The 19179-nt window shown below is 29.1% G+C and overlaps 3 protein-coding genes across 8 annotated transcripts; 2 read left to right on the top strand and 1 right to left on the bottom strand.

The window, feature by feature from the left end:
* Nucleotides 1-27: 27 nt before the first annotated feature.
* On the bottom strand, nucleotides 28-3842 carry mRpS2 (mitochondrial ribosomal protein S2). Of its 4 annotated transcripts, none has more exons than XM_015333663.2 (3): nucleotides 3714-3842; nucleotides 831-932; nucleotides 28-748 (listed from the first exon to the last, which is right to left on the bottom strand). In XM_015333663.2, the coding sequence occupies exons 2-3, from the start codon at nucleotides 874-876 to the stop codon at nucleotides 81-83; spliced, it is 714 nt and encodes a 237-aa protein (XP_015189149.1). In that variant the 5' UTR covers nucleotides 877-932; nucleotides 3714-3842; the 3' UTR covers nucleotides 28-80. The 4 variants fall into 4 exon arrangements, with proteins under 4 accessions (XP_015189149.1, XP_015189146.1, XP_015189148.1 ...); XM_015333660.2 differs by lacking the exon at nucleotides 3714-3842 and adding an exon at nucleotides 1037-1220; XM_015333662.2 differs by lacking the exon at nucleotides 3714-3842 and adding an exon at nucleotides 1020-1182.
* SMC2 (structural maintenance of chromosomes 2) lies at nucleotides 1532-6925 on the top strand. Its single transcript, XM_015333651.2, has 8 exons — nucleotides 1532-1824; nucleotides 1975-2397; nucleotides 2496-2774; nucleotides 2906-3676; nucleotides 3757-4344; nucleotides 4429-5050; nucleotides 5143-5396; nucleotides 5565-6925. The coding sequence occupies exons 1-8, from the start codon at nucleotides 1657-1659 to the stop codon at nucleotides 5988-5990; spliced, it is 3531 nt and encodes a 1176-aa protein (XP_015189137.1). The 5' UTR covers nucleotides 1532-1656; the 3' UTR covers nucleotides 5991-6925.
* LOC107073155 (glycerophosphocholine phosphodiesterase GPCPD1) lies at nucleotides 6744-18969 on the top strand. 3 transcript variants are annotated; one of them, XM_015333654.2, is made up of 15 exons: nucleotides 6744-6925; nucleotides 7410-7550; nucleotides 7702-7901; nucleotides 8046-8212; nucleotides 8291-8469; nucleotides 8601-8732; nucleotides 8812-8922; nucleotides 10369-10522; nucleotides 10605-10758; nucleotides 10874-11099; nucleotides 11694-11771; nucleotides 12413-12568; nucleotides 12638-13065; nucleotides 13175-13340; nucleotides 13433-18969. In XM_015333654.2, exons 2-15 carry the CDS (start codon nucleotides 7512-7514, stop codon nucleotides 13724-13726), a joined length of 2484 nt encoding a protein of 827 aa, XP_015189140.1. In that variant the 5' UTR covers nucleotides 6744-6925; nucleotides 7410-7511; the 3' UTR covers nucleotides 13727-18969. The 3 variants fall into 3 exon arrangements, with proteins under 3 accessions (XP_015189140.1, XP_015189138.1, XP_015189141.1); XM_015333652.2 differs by having other exon boundaries at nucleotides 7428-7550; XM_015333655.2 differs by lacking the exon at nucleotides 11694-11771 and having other exon boundaries at nucleotides 6745-6925; nucleotides 7428-7550.
* The last annotated feature ends 210 nt before the right edge of the window (nucleotides 18970-19179 follow it).

Genomic DNA, 19179 nt, shown 5'->3' on the forward strand with positions numbered 1-19179 from the left:
AAATCGTGCAATAAATGAGAGATGATATATTGAAGAGAGAATTGTATTTTACATTTTTACATATGAAACATTAACAATTGCTATTCGATAGATTCTTTGCTATTCGATGACTTTTGTAAAATAGTTTTCCTAGCATTTTTACCACGCAGTATTGCCGCGGATAAAAGTTTACAATAAAGTTCAATAGCACTGGGTGTGTCATCGTTACCAGGAATTGGGTACGTTATAAGATTAGGATTACAATTTGTATCAACAATACCAATTGTAGGTATACACATTTTTGCTGCTTGAATGATTGCAGGATGCGGTGCGACTACATTGTCAAGAGTGTGAATAAATATACAGAGATCGGGTAATCTAGTTTCCAATTTAAACATTCTAACAGAATTAGTAAATGTTCCAGTTTTCCAGTTTCTAGTATGCGCATATTCTTGACACTCCTTAGCTGTTTTTTCTACAATGTAAGTACTTGCAGGATTTTTCGAAATAAATAAAATTAATCCACCTTGAAATGCGATATGAGCAGCAAAATTCAATGCTTGTCGTAAGAGTTCAGCCGTTTGGTTTAAATCTATTATCAAGTGCCCTAATCTAGATCCAAATATAAAAGGACGCATATTATTATGTAAAGTACCTTCCTTGTGACCATAGTGTACCATTGCGTCAAATAAATCTTTGACAGTAAAAATATTGTGTACTTGAAAAAAGTCTGGATGTTTCAGAGGATTAATGGTGAATTTAGTTTCGTCTACAAAATGAAATTCATTTTAATGAATAAATAGACAAAATGATGCACGCAATATAAATAAGAAATAGATAAATAAACATACCATTTGTTTCTTCTTGCCTAATAATAGTGGAAGCTTGCGTTGACATTTCTTGTCGATAAACATTTGATCTAAATGCTCTAAGAACATTTCCCTCTCGTAAAACTATATGATAAAAATATAAAAGAAAAAAAAGTATTATTTAAATGATTACTAATCACTTAAAAAACTAGATTATTCATACATGTATACCAAATGATTGGATTTACATTTTTGTAAATATTTTTCTATTGCAATTCTAGCCATTATGCGTAAAGGACGTTTGAAATGTTTGTAGAAATATTTGTTTTTCTTTTTAACCTATAATCATTATTCACTATTCATTTCTAATCACAGTCGAATTCACATCTTTCAAAGAGTGTCGTCCTAAGAGTGTCCAAAGAGGGTGGTCAAAAGAGAACAATATTAATACGCTACTGTCGTGTTTACTTGTAGCGCTCTAATCGCGCACCAATCGTATCCTTTTTAAAAGATCAATTTTAATTTTCAAAGCAAAATTTGTATTACATTTAAAATCTAGATAGTAAATTTGGCATTGAAACAAAATCGAAAATTATTTTTCTCTAGAATAACGAAAACATATATAAAGTAATATAATTCTGTAAAACAATACACACAATTAAGAAATGTCAGTTTAGCACCGAGATACACCGACCGAATATGTATACAAACTAGCGCCGCCATTTTATCAATATGGCAGGCGTTTATTCAGTTTCTATCTAGGTAATATAAGATCTAAGACACTGTTAAAACTGTGCTAACGGTTTAAACTGTTTTCTTTCATGTAATCAATTTTTCTAACTTAAATAATAAATAATTATATCTGAAAATGTATATTAAATCTATGGTATTAGAAGGTTTTAAATCTTACGGTAAAAGAATAGAGATAAATAACTTTGACAAGGAATTCAACGCTGTCACAGGATTTAATGGAAGCGGCAAATCAAATATTTTAGACGCTATATGCTTTGTTTTGGGTATTACAAATCTCAGTCAGGTAAGGATTTATTATCAATTATTATCAATTAATTATGTTAGAGGTTTTCCTATTATGACAAAAGGAAAAAAATGTAATTTTGTTATTCTTAAAGTTTTGAATAATGTTTTATTATAGTTTCTATATTATAACATTATAATAATTCAACAGGTACGTGCTACATCTTTACAAGATCTAGTATACAAGTCTGGTCAAGCGGGTATACAGAAAGCTACTGTTACAATAATATTCGATAATCGTGATCGTGAGTCATCGCCTATCGGATATGAGCATCACAAAGAACTTGTTATAACACGACAAATTATTATCGGAGGGAAAAATAAATATTTGATTAATGGATTAAGCGTGCCTAATAAAAGAGTTCAAGATTTGTTTTGTTCTGTACAATTAAATGTAAATAATCCTCATTTCTTAATAATGCAAGGCAGAATTACCAAAGTGTTGAATATGAAACCATTCGAAATTTTATCTATGATTGAGGAGGCATCAGGAACACGCATGTATGAAACTAAAAAACAAATGTCGCTTAAGACTATTGAAAAAAAAGAAAATAAATTGAAAGAAATCAATAATGTATGTATGCTAAAAAGCCCCTCTGAAATTATTAAATCTATTTTCGGGTTTTATTTTCAAATATATTAATTTGCAAAAAATGTATTATTTCATCATAGGTTCTGGAACAAGAAATAGCACCAAAGTTGAATAAACTTAAAGAGGAAAGGTCTTATTACATGGAATATCAAAGAGTCCAACGAGAATTAGAACATTATAACAGATTAAATATTGCTTGGGAGTACATTAAAACTACAAAAAGTTATAATGAGGCAGAAGAGCAAACGCAGCTTACCAAAAATCAAATAAATGAAAAAATGACAAGAATTAATATTGGGAACAAGGAGATAGAAGAAATTGATATGAAATTGAACGAAATGTATAAGATCAAAAACGCGGTTAGTAAATCTGTAGTAGTAAAAGTCTGTTGATATTTTGATATTTTCATGTATACACGCTTATATATATCAATCTAGACATTTTGCTTTATTTCTTTCTTTCTTTCTTTCTTTCTTTTTTTCTTATTTAGGAATTTAGTGAACAATTAGGAAAATTAGAGGACGAATTAAAAGACGTGGAGAAAGAGCAATTTAAAATAACAGCCAAATTCAATGGCAATAAAGAAGATATTAAAGCTACAGAAAAGACGGCAGAAGAATTGAAAGCAAACATTAACGATGAAGAGGAAACATTGCTCGTTAAAGAAAAAGAATTTGAAAAGGTAGGAAGTTTGTTTAAGGAATTGAAAGAAAATGATGAAAAGGATTCTGTAGCTTTAATGGCTGCCCAAGAAAACTATCAAAAGATTAGTTCAGGATTATTGCAAACGGAGAATGGTGAAAATGCAACGTTGGAGCAACAGTTGATAAATGCCAAACAGTATGTGACTCAAGCGCAAACAGAGCTCCAGCAATTGCAAATGAATCTGGATCATGCTAAAACTCAATTGAATACTAAATTAAAAGATATGCGCAATACGAAAGATGAATATAGAAAAGATAGTAATGTTCTCGAGAAGAAAGAAGAAATATTAAAGAACTTGGAAGATCAATTAGCACGGATTAATTACAAAGATCGTTTGGAAGAGCTCCAAGCTCATAAGCATACGTTTAATAATGAAATAAGATGTTTGCAAGATAAAATAGATCTATTAGAACAGCAATATCCTAGACTTAGGTTTTATTATAAAAAGCCAGATCTCAATTTTAAAGAGGATTCCGTTAAGGGACTGGTCTGTACGTCATTGAAGATTAAAAATAAAAATGCTGCGTATGCTTTGGACTTAGCTGCAGGAGCAAAGGTATATTGTTGTAAACTTGATATCAATAAAAACTTACTTCTAAAATGTTATTAATATTACTTATTGTTACTGTTATTTAGCTGTACAATGTAATAGTCGATACTGAAGATAACGGTATGAAATTATTGGAACGTGGTCAGTTGCAACAACGCATCACGATTATTCCGCTTAACAAAATAGAAGGAAGAACTATGGATAGGCATATAATCGAATTAGCGGAAAAATTAGTTGGCGCCGATAAAGTTCAACCAGCTTTGTCGCTTATTGATTTTTCCGAAGAAATTAGACCCGCGATGACTTGGATATTTGGTCAGATTTTTATATGTAAAGATATGGAGACTGCAGAAAAGATAGCTTTTCATAAAAAGATTATGAAAAAATGTGTAACCCTGGAAGGTGATATATTTGATCCTGTCGGTGCGTTGTCTGGTGGTGCAGCATCTAAAACGGAATCTGTTCTTCTTAAAATAGAAGAATATAATAAAATGAAAGATCTATTGAAACAAAAACAGCAAGATTTGTTAAAGATCGATGAAGATCTAATAACTAATGAAAAAGCAAGAGAACAATATGTCTTGTTAAAAGATAAATACGATTTAATAAAATATGAAATCAATATGATACAACAACGATTACAACAAACGCTGCATCACAAAACTAAGGAGGAGGTACATTAAATAGGATTAGATATTTCTTTAGATTAGGGATGATTAACTAGATGATGAAATAATTGTTCTTTCATCTTTCTGTAGGTAGAATTATTGAAGACAAATATTGACAATCTGATGGAACGTATAGATGCAGCTAGAAATTTAGAAAAAGATAATTTAATAAAGACTAAAGAATTGGAATGTCAATTGAAAGATGTTGTAAATATTCGCGAAAATCAATTGAAAGAAGCTGAGAATCTATTAACGAGCTTAAAAAAGAAAGCTGAAAAAAGTCGTGCCGAGTGGCAAAAACGTGAAAAAGAATTCCAAACGCTCGAGTTAGAAATAAAAGAGTTAAGAGGAATTATCCAAACGGAGAAACAACAATTAATTAAGATCGAAGACAAATTAATTCAGCTCAATGAAATCGGAAATACTTTTGCAAAAGAACTCGAGGAAATTAATGTCAAGGTAAAAAGCTCAAAAGATCGAGTTAAAGAACGAAAGCAAATTATAAATAAACAAAACGAGGAGATGCAAAAGTTAAAAACAAAAAAAGAAAATATCACCAAACAAAAAGGAGAAGATGAATTGGAAATAAAAACATTAAATCATCAAATAGCTTCATGTATAGGCGTTTCTTCAAAATGCGCACATAAGCTTAAAGATTTAAAGAAACAATATCCATGGATAGAAGAAGATAAGCAATATTTTGAAAAACCAGGTATTGCAAATTTCAATGATGTCTAGGTTAAAAATAATCCTTTATTAATATCAGAGACAGAGACAATATATTTATATATTATATTCTTCTAGGTGGCATGTATGATTTTAAAGTTAACCACCCAGAAGAAACAGATAAAAAATTACAGCAATTACGGACAGAGTGCAAACAGTTGAAACGTAATGTCAACACGCGAGCAATTAATCTTTTGGATAAAGAAGAGGAACAGTATAACGACATGATGAAAAAGAAGAAAATAGTTGAAAATGACAAGAAAAAAATACTTGAAACAATCCAATATTTAGATAAAAAGAAAAAGGAGGCGCTTCAGAAAGCTTGGCTACAAGTAAGATTGATAATAAGATCAATCAATATATATTACAATAATCATATTTACTTGTTTTTTTGTACTTTTTTGTACTTTTTTTCTTAGCACTCCTATTTTTCATATATTATTATTATTATTATTATTATTATTATTATTATTATTATTATTATTACATTTATTTTCTAGGTAAACAAAGACTTTGGATCAATATTCAGTAGTTTGTTGCCAGGAAGTAATGCTAAGCTTGTACCTCCAGAAAATCAAACAATTACAGATGGATTAGAAATAAGAATTGGATTTTCTGGAGTTTGGAAAGAATCGTTGGGAGAGTTGTCTGGTGGTCAAAGATCCTTAGTCGCTTTGTCTTTAATATTAGCAATGCTTTTATTCAAACCAGCACCGCTTTACATTTTAGATGAAGTAGATGCAGCTTTAGATCTTTCTCATACAGAAAATATAGGTAAAATGTTGAAGAGACATTTTAAACATTCACAGTTTATTGTTGTATCTTTGAAAGATGGTATGTTCAATAATGCCAATGTATTATTTACAACAAGATTTATTGATGGAATGTCAACGGTTATTAGAACAGAGAAATCTAAATCGAAGTAACAATATAATGATATATTGTAATATAATCCTAATGTAAATATAACCCTTATTTTTTTTACTTTTTTTTATTAATAAACTCATAAATTTCTACTAATTATATATTAGTGTAACTTTGACCATTTCCTTAATGTATTAGATTTAATTTAATTAATTTAATTCAGAAATTCATTTAAAAAAAAAAAAAAAGAAAGAAGTGAAAGTACAAATTCTTATAAATACAAAAATAATATTTGATAAATAGTATTTATATGTATGTTATATATTTGAATAACGAGAGATCAAATTCTTTACCAAAAATGATGATTAATCCTTAAGTAACATCACATAACAGACGTTATAATATAATTCAGAATGGGGTCTAATCGAGAAACAAACGTGAGGTCAATTAAGATTATATTATCATAAGGCCTTACATTAAAAAAATAAAGATCTAGCATTATTCGACAATTTAGTAATATATAAGTATGTTAAATAACTAAATGAGTTTCTGCAAAAAAAAAGAATAAGAATTGAAGAAGAAAAAAATAATAATAAATGTAATAATAGAATTAATCGTAGAATTGATAAATAATCTATCTAAGCTAACAATAGTAATAATAATATTCGTAGTATTCGTATAATATTTGAACAATATTTGAAATGCTCGCCTACTTGTTACAAAATTAGTGTAGGCTTTGAATACCGAGTGGCGCTGTTGTCCGGATATACGCCATGTTGCTAAATTATGTTTAAGTTATGACCATCTCTTCTGTGAAAAACATTTGTGTGTAGCGAAAGCAGTATCGCTTTGTTGTTCAGGAAATATTTAGTTATGTTATATTCGATAAAAAATATGTGGTGCCTACTTTGGGACTTTGTTAAATAACACGAGTTATTTTAAACCAAACACGTTCAAATAATATTATTCAATCGAAAATTTCTTGGTTATTACGGAGGTAAATAACATATAAAAAAAAAAATACATATTTTTCTTAAGCAACATATTGTTTTCACATTTCTCTTATCATGGACTTTGTACCCATTTTATTTTTTCGTCTCAATTTTATCCGCAATTTCCTATAAATCGAATTGATTTGATTATACTCATTCAATTTTGCGGTGCAATTTTTCTATTACTTTAAGTAACATTTATTTTCATTTAATACGTCTATATCAAATTCTGCATCGTCTGCAATATGTTATGTAGGATATTTTATATACGTCACGTGTTCCATGTAAGTAAATGATCTGAATCATTGGTTGTTTACTCACATCATATTGTTATCTGTATTGTTTTAATATAATAAGGTTAGTTGAGATTTTTTCGACAATAGTATTACTAGATATGGGATAAAATTAGAAAAAAGATGAAATTATAAATGGAAGCTTAGTACGTTAATAATAGTATGTTGAGAAGAAGATAAAAATAGTAATGTGCAGCGAATGTGGTTTATATAGAACAAAGGTCAGGAAGTCTAACTATTAGAGGCAGCATCCAAAGGTACTTCCATTCACGTAATATCTGACAGTATTTTATTCAACATGAGGGGTTCCAAGAGAGACTGGGTATTTAGAGTACAGGTGATTGCAAATTTTTCTTATTTTATTATTATGTTATATATATATATATATATATATATATATATATATATTTAATAAATGCTTTATAAATGCTTTATAAATGCTTTATAAATATACATTATATTACTAAATAAAATCATGATGTCTTTAGGTGTCGGATTTGGAAAAAAACGAATGCTTGTACGTTGTGGGAAATTTACCTGAATTAGGTTCATGGAATCCTAATCAGGCAATCCAAATGTTTCAAGAATATAAGGCTCAAAATGTTCCCGATGGTAAAAACAAATGTGAACTTTATGATGCTGATGCATGCGCAGAAGCAGGAGATGGTGTTTATAATGAAATAAATAAGTAAGTGATAGTGAAATATTGTTATATATCTTTTTAAAAGCATGTTGTAACGTGCATGCCTACATGCATGCCTTATGCGTTATTTACATTGGATTATTTCTAATTATAATTTGAAGATTATTTGTAAGAATATTAATATTTCAGTGGACAAATGTTTTCTCAAAAGATTACATTACCCGTTGATGCTGATATAGACTATCGATATTTTATTGCTGTTATTTGCCAATCCAATGGTACTAAAAATTCTGCCAAGACTCTCATTATACGCAAATGGGAAACTCATATGATACCTCGTCAGATTAAGAAAAATCGTATGTGTTTATAAAATATTAAATATATTCAATATTTGTATGATTTCTTTTTACACTTATTATTTTGTTGTTTTCCAGTGCCTAGTAACTTTGTTGATAACGTATTGCCAAATTCAGAAATATTTGGTTGTTACAACGGTTATTGTAAAATTGAACGTGGTTGGCTTACGGATGAGACTGTGATACAATTTAAACTTTTTTATAATCCAATTAAATTATGGAAACAGCGATTGCAAAATAAAGTAGTACACATTAAGGTATAGTTGTTATATTTTATTTTGGATTTATCATTGAACTAATCATATAAGATCAAATCAAGTCAAGTCAAGTCAAGTCAAATAAAATAAGATTTAGTCGAAAAAGAAATAATTTCATTATTATAATGCAGATGACTCCAGTAAATTTAATTAGACAGCACTCTTTAGAATTACAACAGTTTGGAAATGAATGTATTGATGACAGCCTTTCTATGGATACTCAAGACATTGATCAATCTGCTTTTAGTATTACAGAAATTGCTGTAAGTATATATTATTCTATTTTTCAATAATGAAATATCAAAATTCAATAATAACTGTTTGGATTATCCTTTATTAAAGGTAATGAATGATGAAGAGATTCGCTTTAAATATCAGGAACAATTTGGTCGAGCTTACGTAGAAGACGATTTTATTATCTTCAATGTTGCAGTTCGTTATCCCGAAACTGTGGTAAGTTGTAATACTGAGTTTTCAAATGGAAGAACAATAGATGCATAAATACGTGATAAACCATTGGCTGGTATTTATTGCTTAAACAATATATTTTGTTCGTTTGATTTAAATTAATATACATAATTATACTTATTAGCTATGTATATATCGAGTAAGAGTAATTAATAGCAGCAGATCGATGGTGATTCACAAATAGTCATAAATAATCTAGATAAAGACACATTTAAAGAATAAGTATTGACCAAAATTTCAGTAAACCACCAGTAGGCTGGCAACATCTTCTATAGTGATATATTAAATATTATTTGATAAAAGATAATTAAACTTGTTCAGCAGTTATTACCCTCCTTGGAATCTGCCAACGAGAACGCATGGTGTGATCATGGACAGAAGACATCCTTCTGCTTATACAAAGCAAGACTTCTTCATGATTGTTACACGACATCACACAGAGATATGATGGTGTTGATTGTCGTTTAACCTATCCGTTCCCATCCTTTGACTATTGTCTTTCGTAAATCTTCTTTATCAAATTACAATGATTTCTTTTTATAATTCTATGCAATAGAGTTATTAATTAATATAAAACAATTTGGTAATACTTTACGTTATTACGTTACGGATTTACGTTAGTCATAGTTATCCTAGAAAAAAGTCGTCAATCCTTAAAAGCCAATCCTTAAAAGCCAATCCTTAAAAGCTTTGCCGATGTCAATGCTATCATATTTCATAAACATCTGTGTGCGTCGAAAATGGTGAGATTCCCATTACTCCTCTATATCCTATATTAGATGTATTACTAATATTTTCTAGCTCTGACCAACTCTAATGTACCGTACGCCGCGATGCTGTTGCGCAGGCAATGTCAAACTAAGCTGTCCATATCTTCTCAATCGGAATTACAAATTTTGCAGATATTTTCTTTCTAAATTCAACTATGAATGTGATAGGCAGGTATTGCGAAATTTCCTCCGTCACCAGGCAGTGTACAGCAGTCGGCAATTATTGTTTTGGTTCATTGCTAGATTATGTAGGAAATAAATTATGTCTTGAGATTTTCTTCTACGTGCACGACTCAATAATTAATCAATCCAATTAAATAGCTCTACCATTATATAAACTAAATATATCAAACACAAATATTTATGAAGAAAAATATAATTTAATTCCTACACCTTGTGCGTGATCAAGGATCGATATCTTCAATATTAGTTGTTATTAGAACGTTTAATTGAAAGTATATCAATGTATTTGCTTAATGCAGTAAACAGGTAAATGCATAATAGTAAGTTAATCAAATCTCCTTGATCACTGTCATTTCTTAATATTAAAATAAGCTTAATGTTATAATAGGGATTTGTGACCAATAACCGCGCGTTCCCCCCACCCCCCACCCCCCCACTCGCCTTTATGTTAAATATATCAAATAGAATATTGTTTCAGGCATATTTAGTAGACTACTACGTATACAGTTCGAGGAGTTTCCCTGGTGAGCCACCCAATCATATTGGATTCAGTTACATCTTGCCTAGTACACTGCAATCTAGTGTAGGAATGCTGACAGTGCCGATTACTAGTACAAGACATAGACCAATTGGTAAAGAATTTATTTCATCATTTCATTAAATTAATTCAATAACTATATAATTAATTAATATTTTAATACATTTACATTGTAGGACAATTAACAATTGAATATTTAGTAATAAAACCAATCCCAAATTATCCATGGGATATGAGTGTTTCATATACAAAGCATTGGGAACAAAGATGGTCCGGTTTGGATGTTGGCCATAGAGGACTCGGCACTTCTTTTAAATATGAAACAAAAAAGTAAGTTGATTGATAATTTTAAGAATAATACAACTTGTATTAATACAATAATTACGTTTGTCAAAAGATATGATATGAATGTATTTAAAAAAACATTTTCTTTTTTTGGTGACAGTTGTGCCAACGTAAGGGAAAACACATTAGCATCTTTAAAAACAGCATCACATCACGGTGCTGATATGGTTGAATTTGATGTTCAATTATCGAAAGATCTTGTGCCAGTTGTATACCACGATTTTTATGTATCAATTTCATTAAAACGTAAAAAACAGATAGAAGCAATGGACACACTAGAGATACCAGTGAAGGAACTAACTTTGGAACAACTTCATCTATTAAAGGTATTTCCATTATATATCATTTATATTATCATTCATTATAATTAGATAATACTTCAAAATGTAGGAGGTCGTTCGTTATCAGTTATAACGAAATAATTTGTCGTTATATATTTCATGATCTATACTTAAATATCATCAAGAGATAAATCAAATATGAAATGTCTATTAAAAAAAAGACATTGAAATAATCAATGGAACATAATATATGGAATATATATTCGTCTTTGTATTATTATTTCAGACTATTCAGTCCGAATAACACTCAACTAATATTACATAAAATGTCGTCGTCGTCGTCGTCGTAGTCGTCGTCATTAACTTTCATATAGCATCTATTTACAGAATACGGCTTAATTTTAATGCTTTTTATTTTTTTGCTTTCGATGTGCATTTATTCTTTTTTCTTTCTTTCTTTCTTTCTTTCTTTCTTTCTTTCTTTCTTTCTTTCTTTCTTTCTATTATTATTTTTTAAAACAAACAGTCAATCCAGAGAAGCGCGCGTTATATAAAACCATAAGTTGATAAGTTATCATATTTATAAATTCATTAATATGATATGTCCGTTCGTGTTTGTCTATTTTTAATATTCAACAGGACTTTTATTACCCGGGCGACTCATTGGGTAAGGTGCTGTATTTCGTTGATAAAAGTGAGCAGGGGGTAAACCAACTGGTGAGCTTTCATGTCGCTTTTGCAACTTGGCTTATTGCCAAAAATGAATTGATCAAATGTCTTAATAACTCGATGCATGCTTATATGATGATTATCATTAAACAATGAATTTTGGCAATTTTGAACTTTTTTCCCCCCTTTCAAATTTATACGTCATCTTCTTTAATATAGATCAATTACTGTCGTCAATATAAACAAAGAAATATATTTAAAGTTTTATTATATAGGAATCATTAAAAGAGTAAAATAAAAGTATCTTTTTCATTGTCAAGGCGACAACATTAGGAAAATCAATTGCTCATAGAGTTACTTCGTTAAGTCGATCGCTTTTGAATAATCACCCATTCACCAGTTTCACCCCTCTTAATGTGCATTAAAATATAAATGATATTTATAAAAATCATTCATAGGAATACAGCCACTTTTACCATAGCATGTTACCAATGTTACCACCTTACAAGGGGTATGTTATGATGCTTTCAAACAAATATCTTTTTGCAAATCATTTGATGCTCGGCTCACGAATTCAATAATAAAGAATAGCACTTTCAAGAGCTTACTATCAAATTACATTGTTTTCTCAACGAATATCTATCTATATATCGAATATATATATATATATATATATATATTTTTTATAGGTTTACCACGTGGCTGAAGGTAGAGAAAAAATTGCTCGATTTTTTGATGAAGATCTAGAAGACCATCAACCATTTCCTACCCTTCAAAGTGTACTTCTCGAGTTAGAGTCACATGTTGGATTCAATATTGAAATTAAATGGACTATGCAGTTGAAGGTTCGATATATTTATAAACCAAATAATTTTGTATTACTACAGTAATAACATATATGTCATTTTCAATAGGATGGTACATTCGAGCTCAATCATCCATTCGATCTTAATATGTATTTGGATATAATATTGAAAGTTGTTTTGGAATATGGAGGCGATAGGAAAATAGTCTTTTCCTCCTTCAACCCTGATATTTGTGCTATGATACGTTTGAAACAAAATAAATATCCAGTAGTATTTTTAACTCAAGGTGTAACTACAAAGTATCCAACGTATCACGATCCCAGATGCCAAACAATACCAATGGCTATAAGACACGCATTGGCATCTGATATTTTAGGAATTAATGTGCATACCGAGGATATTCTTAGAGATCCTTCTCAAGTCAAATTAGTAAAAGACGCTGGTTTAATTATTTTCTGTTGGGGCGATGATAATAATGATATAGATACTATTCGTCACCTTAAAAAACTTGGTCTCCACGCAGTTATATATGATAAGTTAGTATATTGAAATATGTCTAGTATATTCGTTTAAAAATTACTCTGATATTAATAATAATACATTTTCGTTTGTTTATTTATTTGTTTGTTTGTTGGTTGGTTTTAGAATGGACGTATATAATTCAAAAGATGTTAAGGAAAGTATATTCTTAGTGGATGCAAGGGAAAGTCAAAAAGCATTAATAGCTTTGGCACAGTCTAGTCAAGCAGGTAATACGCCACAAAATCCAATTATTCCTGATTCGATTAATATGGATTATAACGCAGAGAAGGTATATTCTTTGTTTTATTTAAACACACGTGCGAAGCAACGTCCAATATTGTTTGATTTTTTATCTATATTTGTTGTTCTATCTTTTTTTAGGAAAATTTTGTAGATCTTAATAAGACACGAAATTTATTATCAACTTCAACGGCAACATCCGTATCGTCTTTTACTAATAGCAGCACTGCTGGTGACAATATATCCATGATTAAAATGCCATCTTGTTGGCAACAACCTTCAGGAAAAAATGAAGTTAGTGGAGATTTGAACGTGTGCGCTAAATCTTTTGGAAATCCAGTCAAAACTTTGAATATCTCTGATATAGTATGTGGTCAAGCCACTGCCTTGCCCGAAGCCTATGGAGAAGATGAATCTGCAAAGGATTGTCTTTGATGTTTCTCATTGAAAAATTCTTTCATTTCCTGGTTTTAATGCATAATAAGAAGCAGCACGTGCTGATAATGTAGGATAAACAAAGTCAGAAAAGAAATGATAATTTTACGAATAAATCAATATGTCAATTTCCAATAATATTTACAGTACAGAAACTATCGCATTCTTTAGATTATTTTTATCAATTTGTTTTTTCGCATTTTTCCAAATTTGCGTTATACTAAAATAACTCATATGACCATATATATGAAGAATATTTATAAGTAACAATCAATCTCAAATTTAAATCGATTTTGCCTGTTTCTGATCTTCTATTATTCTAATATTGTAATCTTTTTATTGGAAAAACAACATAAGTTAGCTTGTTCGGTTCCTATAATTACTGGATTTCCAAGCAATTAATCGTTTATTTGACTTATCAAATTAACAAAATATTTACACTTACCTATTTTTCATTGCTTTCATTATATAACTATATCCGTGTAACATAACGCGATACAAATTTACATTGCAATAATCATGTCTTCCATTTAACTTTTTATGCATAAAGATGATTTTTTATTCTTGTGTTCGATAGCTTTTCCGTTCTATAAGTTATATCCTAACATGAAATTGTTTAGTTACATTAGGGCTGCCATTAAACACAGTAATTAGAAGTGAACCAAACATGCTAACAATGTTCAAAGTTCTGATTTTACGAATAAATGATAACATATATTACCGTCTATTTAACAATTTTATGACGGATTTTACAATAAAAGATTTGGAATGATTCATTTTATTATTCACTCCAAATATATATATATATGTACAATATCAAAGGGATATTTTATAAATGCTAATAACGAGAGTCACGAGTAGATAATAATTCTAATTTCTAGCAAATTGTCGCAAGTAGTGTAGTAGGGGTAATGGCGAGAGTTCAACTTTTTAGTACAAATCTTTCTAGGCATATTTTTATTTAAATTGTAGTCAATGTAATTTTCCTTATTGAAAGAAAGAAGAGAAATAAAGAACAAATACGGGGTAAAAGTTGCTAAGTATATTTAAAAGAATACAAAAATGATGGGTGTATTGCTTTACCAGATATGAGAATCCGAGCTTCTTTACATTACCTATAGTTTTGATGGAATCCAATTGAATGATAAGCTACGTGTTACGTTAACACGTTGCGTTAATCCTAACTCCTGTTAGGATTGCAAGGTTTGCTCTCAACGAAGGATACCAAAGCAGATATAGTAATGTGGTGATATTTGCCATTTTGCTTTATAAAATACCACATAAAACAACACTACAGAGCTTAATTTTTAACAAATATCTTAAGAAATTGAGCAAATATGTGGAAAATTCGTTAGTTTCGAGTTACTGGTTCGTCCAAGCGAAGGCTATGGCCCCTTATATGCAAAGAGTTAAAATAATATGAGGGGTAGGTTTTCTTTTTAAATAATTATTACAATATACAGTACGAATGGTCATTGTAAATATAGGCAGGTATTGAAACAAAATCGAAGAATATTTTTCTTCTACTTAACATTCAATTTCAATTTTTAAATATCATACTTTAATGGTCACATATATATAATTTATTATTTTTAATAACGTTGTATGTGTTATTATAAAAAAAAGAAAAAGAAAAAAATAACTCTATCTAAATATAAATATTGAATATGTGAATCAACGAAGATGTCTATGACATACATATTTACTTACTTCAGATACCTTTCTTTCGAATAATTTCAATAAAACGACTTGCATTTATTTTTTCAAAGATCATTATTGATCGTTGATATTGCGTTAATGAATGATTTACATCTAAATAGTATGATTTAGAAAAAAATCAATGAACGTAATAATAATAATAATTAAATTGATAATAAATAGCACACGTCCTGGCCAATATCTTCCATCAAAGAAATGTCCAAATGTTGATTTTACACAAAAATATGAATTTTTCTCCAGTTTCTTCCCCCCACAAGGATTACACATATATGCACGAATATATGTATATGTGTATTTATGCATGTATATTGTTTTTAAAAAAAGAAAGATGATCAATCTGGCTGGCGTATATATATATATATATATATATATACATAAAAATGTTTTACACATTCATAAATCGTATTCAATGAAGAAAATTTCGATTATTAATCCCTCTTATTGTTAGGAATGAAATTCGTCGATATATTGCCTATTATTATAAGATGTTCTTATATAAGTATTTAAGTAATTAACGGGGATATGTAAGAGCTACAATTTTATGTATGTTTTATCTTTGGTATGACATTATGTATATATATATATGTATGTATGTATGTATGTACGTTACGTTGTCTATTATATTCACATCACATCTCTTCTTCTATATTTTGCATGTGTGTGTTCATGTGTATTAGTTTTATTTTTATTCATTTATTTTTTAATCTTAAGTACATTATATTATAATCCTAACATTTGAGTTTTTTTTCTTTCTTATTTTTTTCTTCTCTCTATTACTTTTTCACGACCATTTCTCTCTCTCTCTCTCTCTCCCTCTCTCTCTCTCTTTCTTATTTGCGCCGATATAAGCTGAACTATTATTAAATATATATTCTTTTCTTAATTACCGCAGAAGAAAAAAAACACGCGTCTCGCAGGAGATCGATCAGTGATTGACAATAAATATCAGAATTATACATACAACGAAAAAGTTTCGTGCATTGTTGTACCCTTCTTCTTCGTTGCCCGTTAAAAACTCGATTATTTTCGAAACGAGTATGTGAGTCCCATTTGGATGGAAGAAATCTTAGTATTTGAAAATGGACATTGAATAAGCCAATTATATATATATACATGTATACATACATATATGTTGTACTTGTTTGTATTTTTAAACGAAATTATTTCACATCGAGTGTCCATGATAATCTAATTATTTTTCATATATTAACAAAGCATAATTTAAATATTAATGACTAAGAATCGATTATAATATTATCACTTCAGATCGGCAAGCACAAATGTGTGCCTAATTAAATTAGATTATTTATTATCTTCTGATAACAGACATATTTATCACTGCCGACTATAATTAAACTTCCATTTGAAGCTTTAAAATCACAGAAGATAATTTTTAAAGTCGCATGTTAAGTAGACTTTGTGTGGATGTGTGTGTGTGCGTGTATACGTGTGTATGTGTGCTGTGTTGTTTGCGTATGTAACAAAACAATTGTCGATTATATATGTGTTTGATCTTTATTTTTTTTTTTTTTTTGCATATGGCAGCATACGTTTTACGTTTAAATTCTTCTTTTTTATCTTCTTCTTCATCATCATCTTCTTCTTCTTCTTCTTCTTCTTCTTCTTCTTCTTCTTCTTTTTCCGTTTCTCTTATTTATTTCTTCTTGATTTTAATAACGATTATTAACTTCGGTCAGTCAATCAATCAATCAATCAAGCTCTAAAGAAATATTGGGAAAACGATAAGTACAGGATATGGGAAAAATGTCTTTAGGTAAGCCAAAAGTTCCTAAATGATTTCACAAATCGATTAGAATGTTAGATTAATATAAAGAAAAAAAAACAGAAAAAATCAATTGATCAGTAGAATCCATTTAAGGACTTTCGGGTCACCCTTATACACCATCTTTCCTGATTCTCTTCGGTATCACACCCCCAGCTAGAATCGAGACCAGGACGCGCTCGTAAAAGAGATTTACAAAAAGCGAGAAAAGATCTGATCACAAAATAAGCCGAGAGTGTGAGATAATAATAATAATAATAATAATAATAATAATAATAATAATAATAATAATATAATCAAATGGATCCGTTCGTTCAAGAGACAAGAACAAACGAATTTCTTTCGGGACAACGAAGTGTTATTATTCTCTCTCTCTCTCTTCATCTTTTTTTTTCAAATCTTTTCTTCTTTTTTCTTTTCTATAATTATAATCAGCTACAAAGACACACGAAGGAGAAACGTTTCTTAACTACATATTCGTACGCGTTAAGTATCATAAAACAATTCTTATAAATATTTACGAGATTTATAGGAATACATTTTGTATTTATATCAGCTTGCGATCGAGCGATTGAAATCATTTGTATTTTATTTTATTTTATTTTATTTTATTTATTTTTTTTATTATTATTATTCTTTTTCTTTTCTGTTTGTTAATTTTTCGATCTTCGCATATTAAGTTCTTGGATGTTGGGAACGAACGAAGATATCCTCTCTCTCTCTCTCTCTCTCTCTCTCTCTCTTTCTCTTTCTTTCTCTCTCTTAAGCAGATATTATTATAATAATATAAATTTATTCTCTACAGTTCACACAATCCCTAAGATTTTGCATATTTTCCTATTTTATTTTTCTTTTACCATTTGCATAGTGACTAACAATATAGATAGTTTTTATGTGATACGTAATGTAATCTCAAAGTGAAAGTTTATGTATTTCGTATATTATTCGATCACATCGCTATTCCTCTAATATTATTGTTGTTGTTGTTGTTGTTAATATTTAAACGCACGCGTGACGTTTTCATGACGAAAAAGAGAAGAGAAGTTATTTGTTCATTAAAATGAAATCCACCAAAAAAAATGTAGACACTATAAAGTGTCTTCTTTATTTCTTTCGTTCTCACTGTCATTTGGCTCTCTAATATATAAACGTTCCTTTTTTTTTTTTTTTTGATATATAATTTTTGGTTTAGCGTGATAAAAGTAGTGCCAGATTGATATAACAACTATACAATTAACGCGATATAACAAAGAACATATATATATATATGTGTATATATAATATTTATAAATATTTTTCAGACACAACTTTTCAGGACATCTTCGCTCGGTTTAACAATGTCTCTTTATATCTCAACAGGTAGTCGCGTTATTATACACAGATATATATTCGATTCGATTCGATTCGCAAGCTTTCAAACGAAGCAAATCGTTGGAACTTTTCTTGGTTTTTTTGTTTCTTCTTTTTTTTTTTTTTTTGGTTTCCTTACAAGAAGATAATAATAGCAAAAATGAAACAATGTCAAATTATATCTGAATATAATAATTCGTGCGAATTATAAAACGCGAAATCTACCTTTGTACGCATTCATTCACGCGTTTTATTCCAAATTCAATTTACAATAATAATAATAATAATAATAATAATAACAATAAATAAATAAATAAAAATATTTTAGTATAATAGTTAAAAAAATATATTAGCCGATTTTGTTGTCTTTTTTTTTCTTTTTTTTTTTTTTTTCAAATAAATAAAGGAATAACGTTGCGAGATCTTTTGTTTGTTCTTTTTTGTGCATAACGTTTTTTTCTCTTTCGCGACGAGAGTGATCTCTTTTTTAAAGAAATGATTCGTAAGAGAGATCTACGTAAACAGAGAGAATGGAATTATTAAGAGACAGAATCCTTCGTGAACACGATGGTGAGATGGTAGCGGTGATAAGGAACTAGGC

The sequence above is a fragment of the Polistes dominula genome, unplaced genomic scaffold (genome assembly GCF_049000335.1).
Source record: "Polistes dominula isolate Pdom_NZ unplaced genomic scaffold, Pdom_raw_medaka contig_18, whole genome shotgun sequence".
Lineage (NCBI taxonomy): Eukaryota > Metazoa > Arthropoda > Insecta > Hymenoptera > Vespidae > Polistes > Polistes dominula.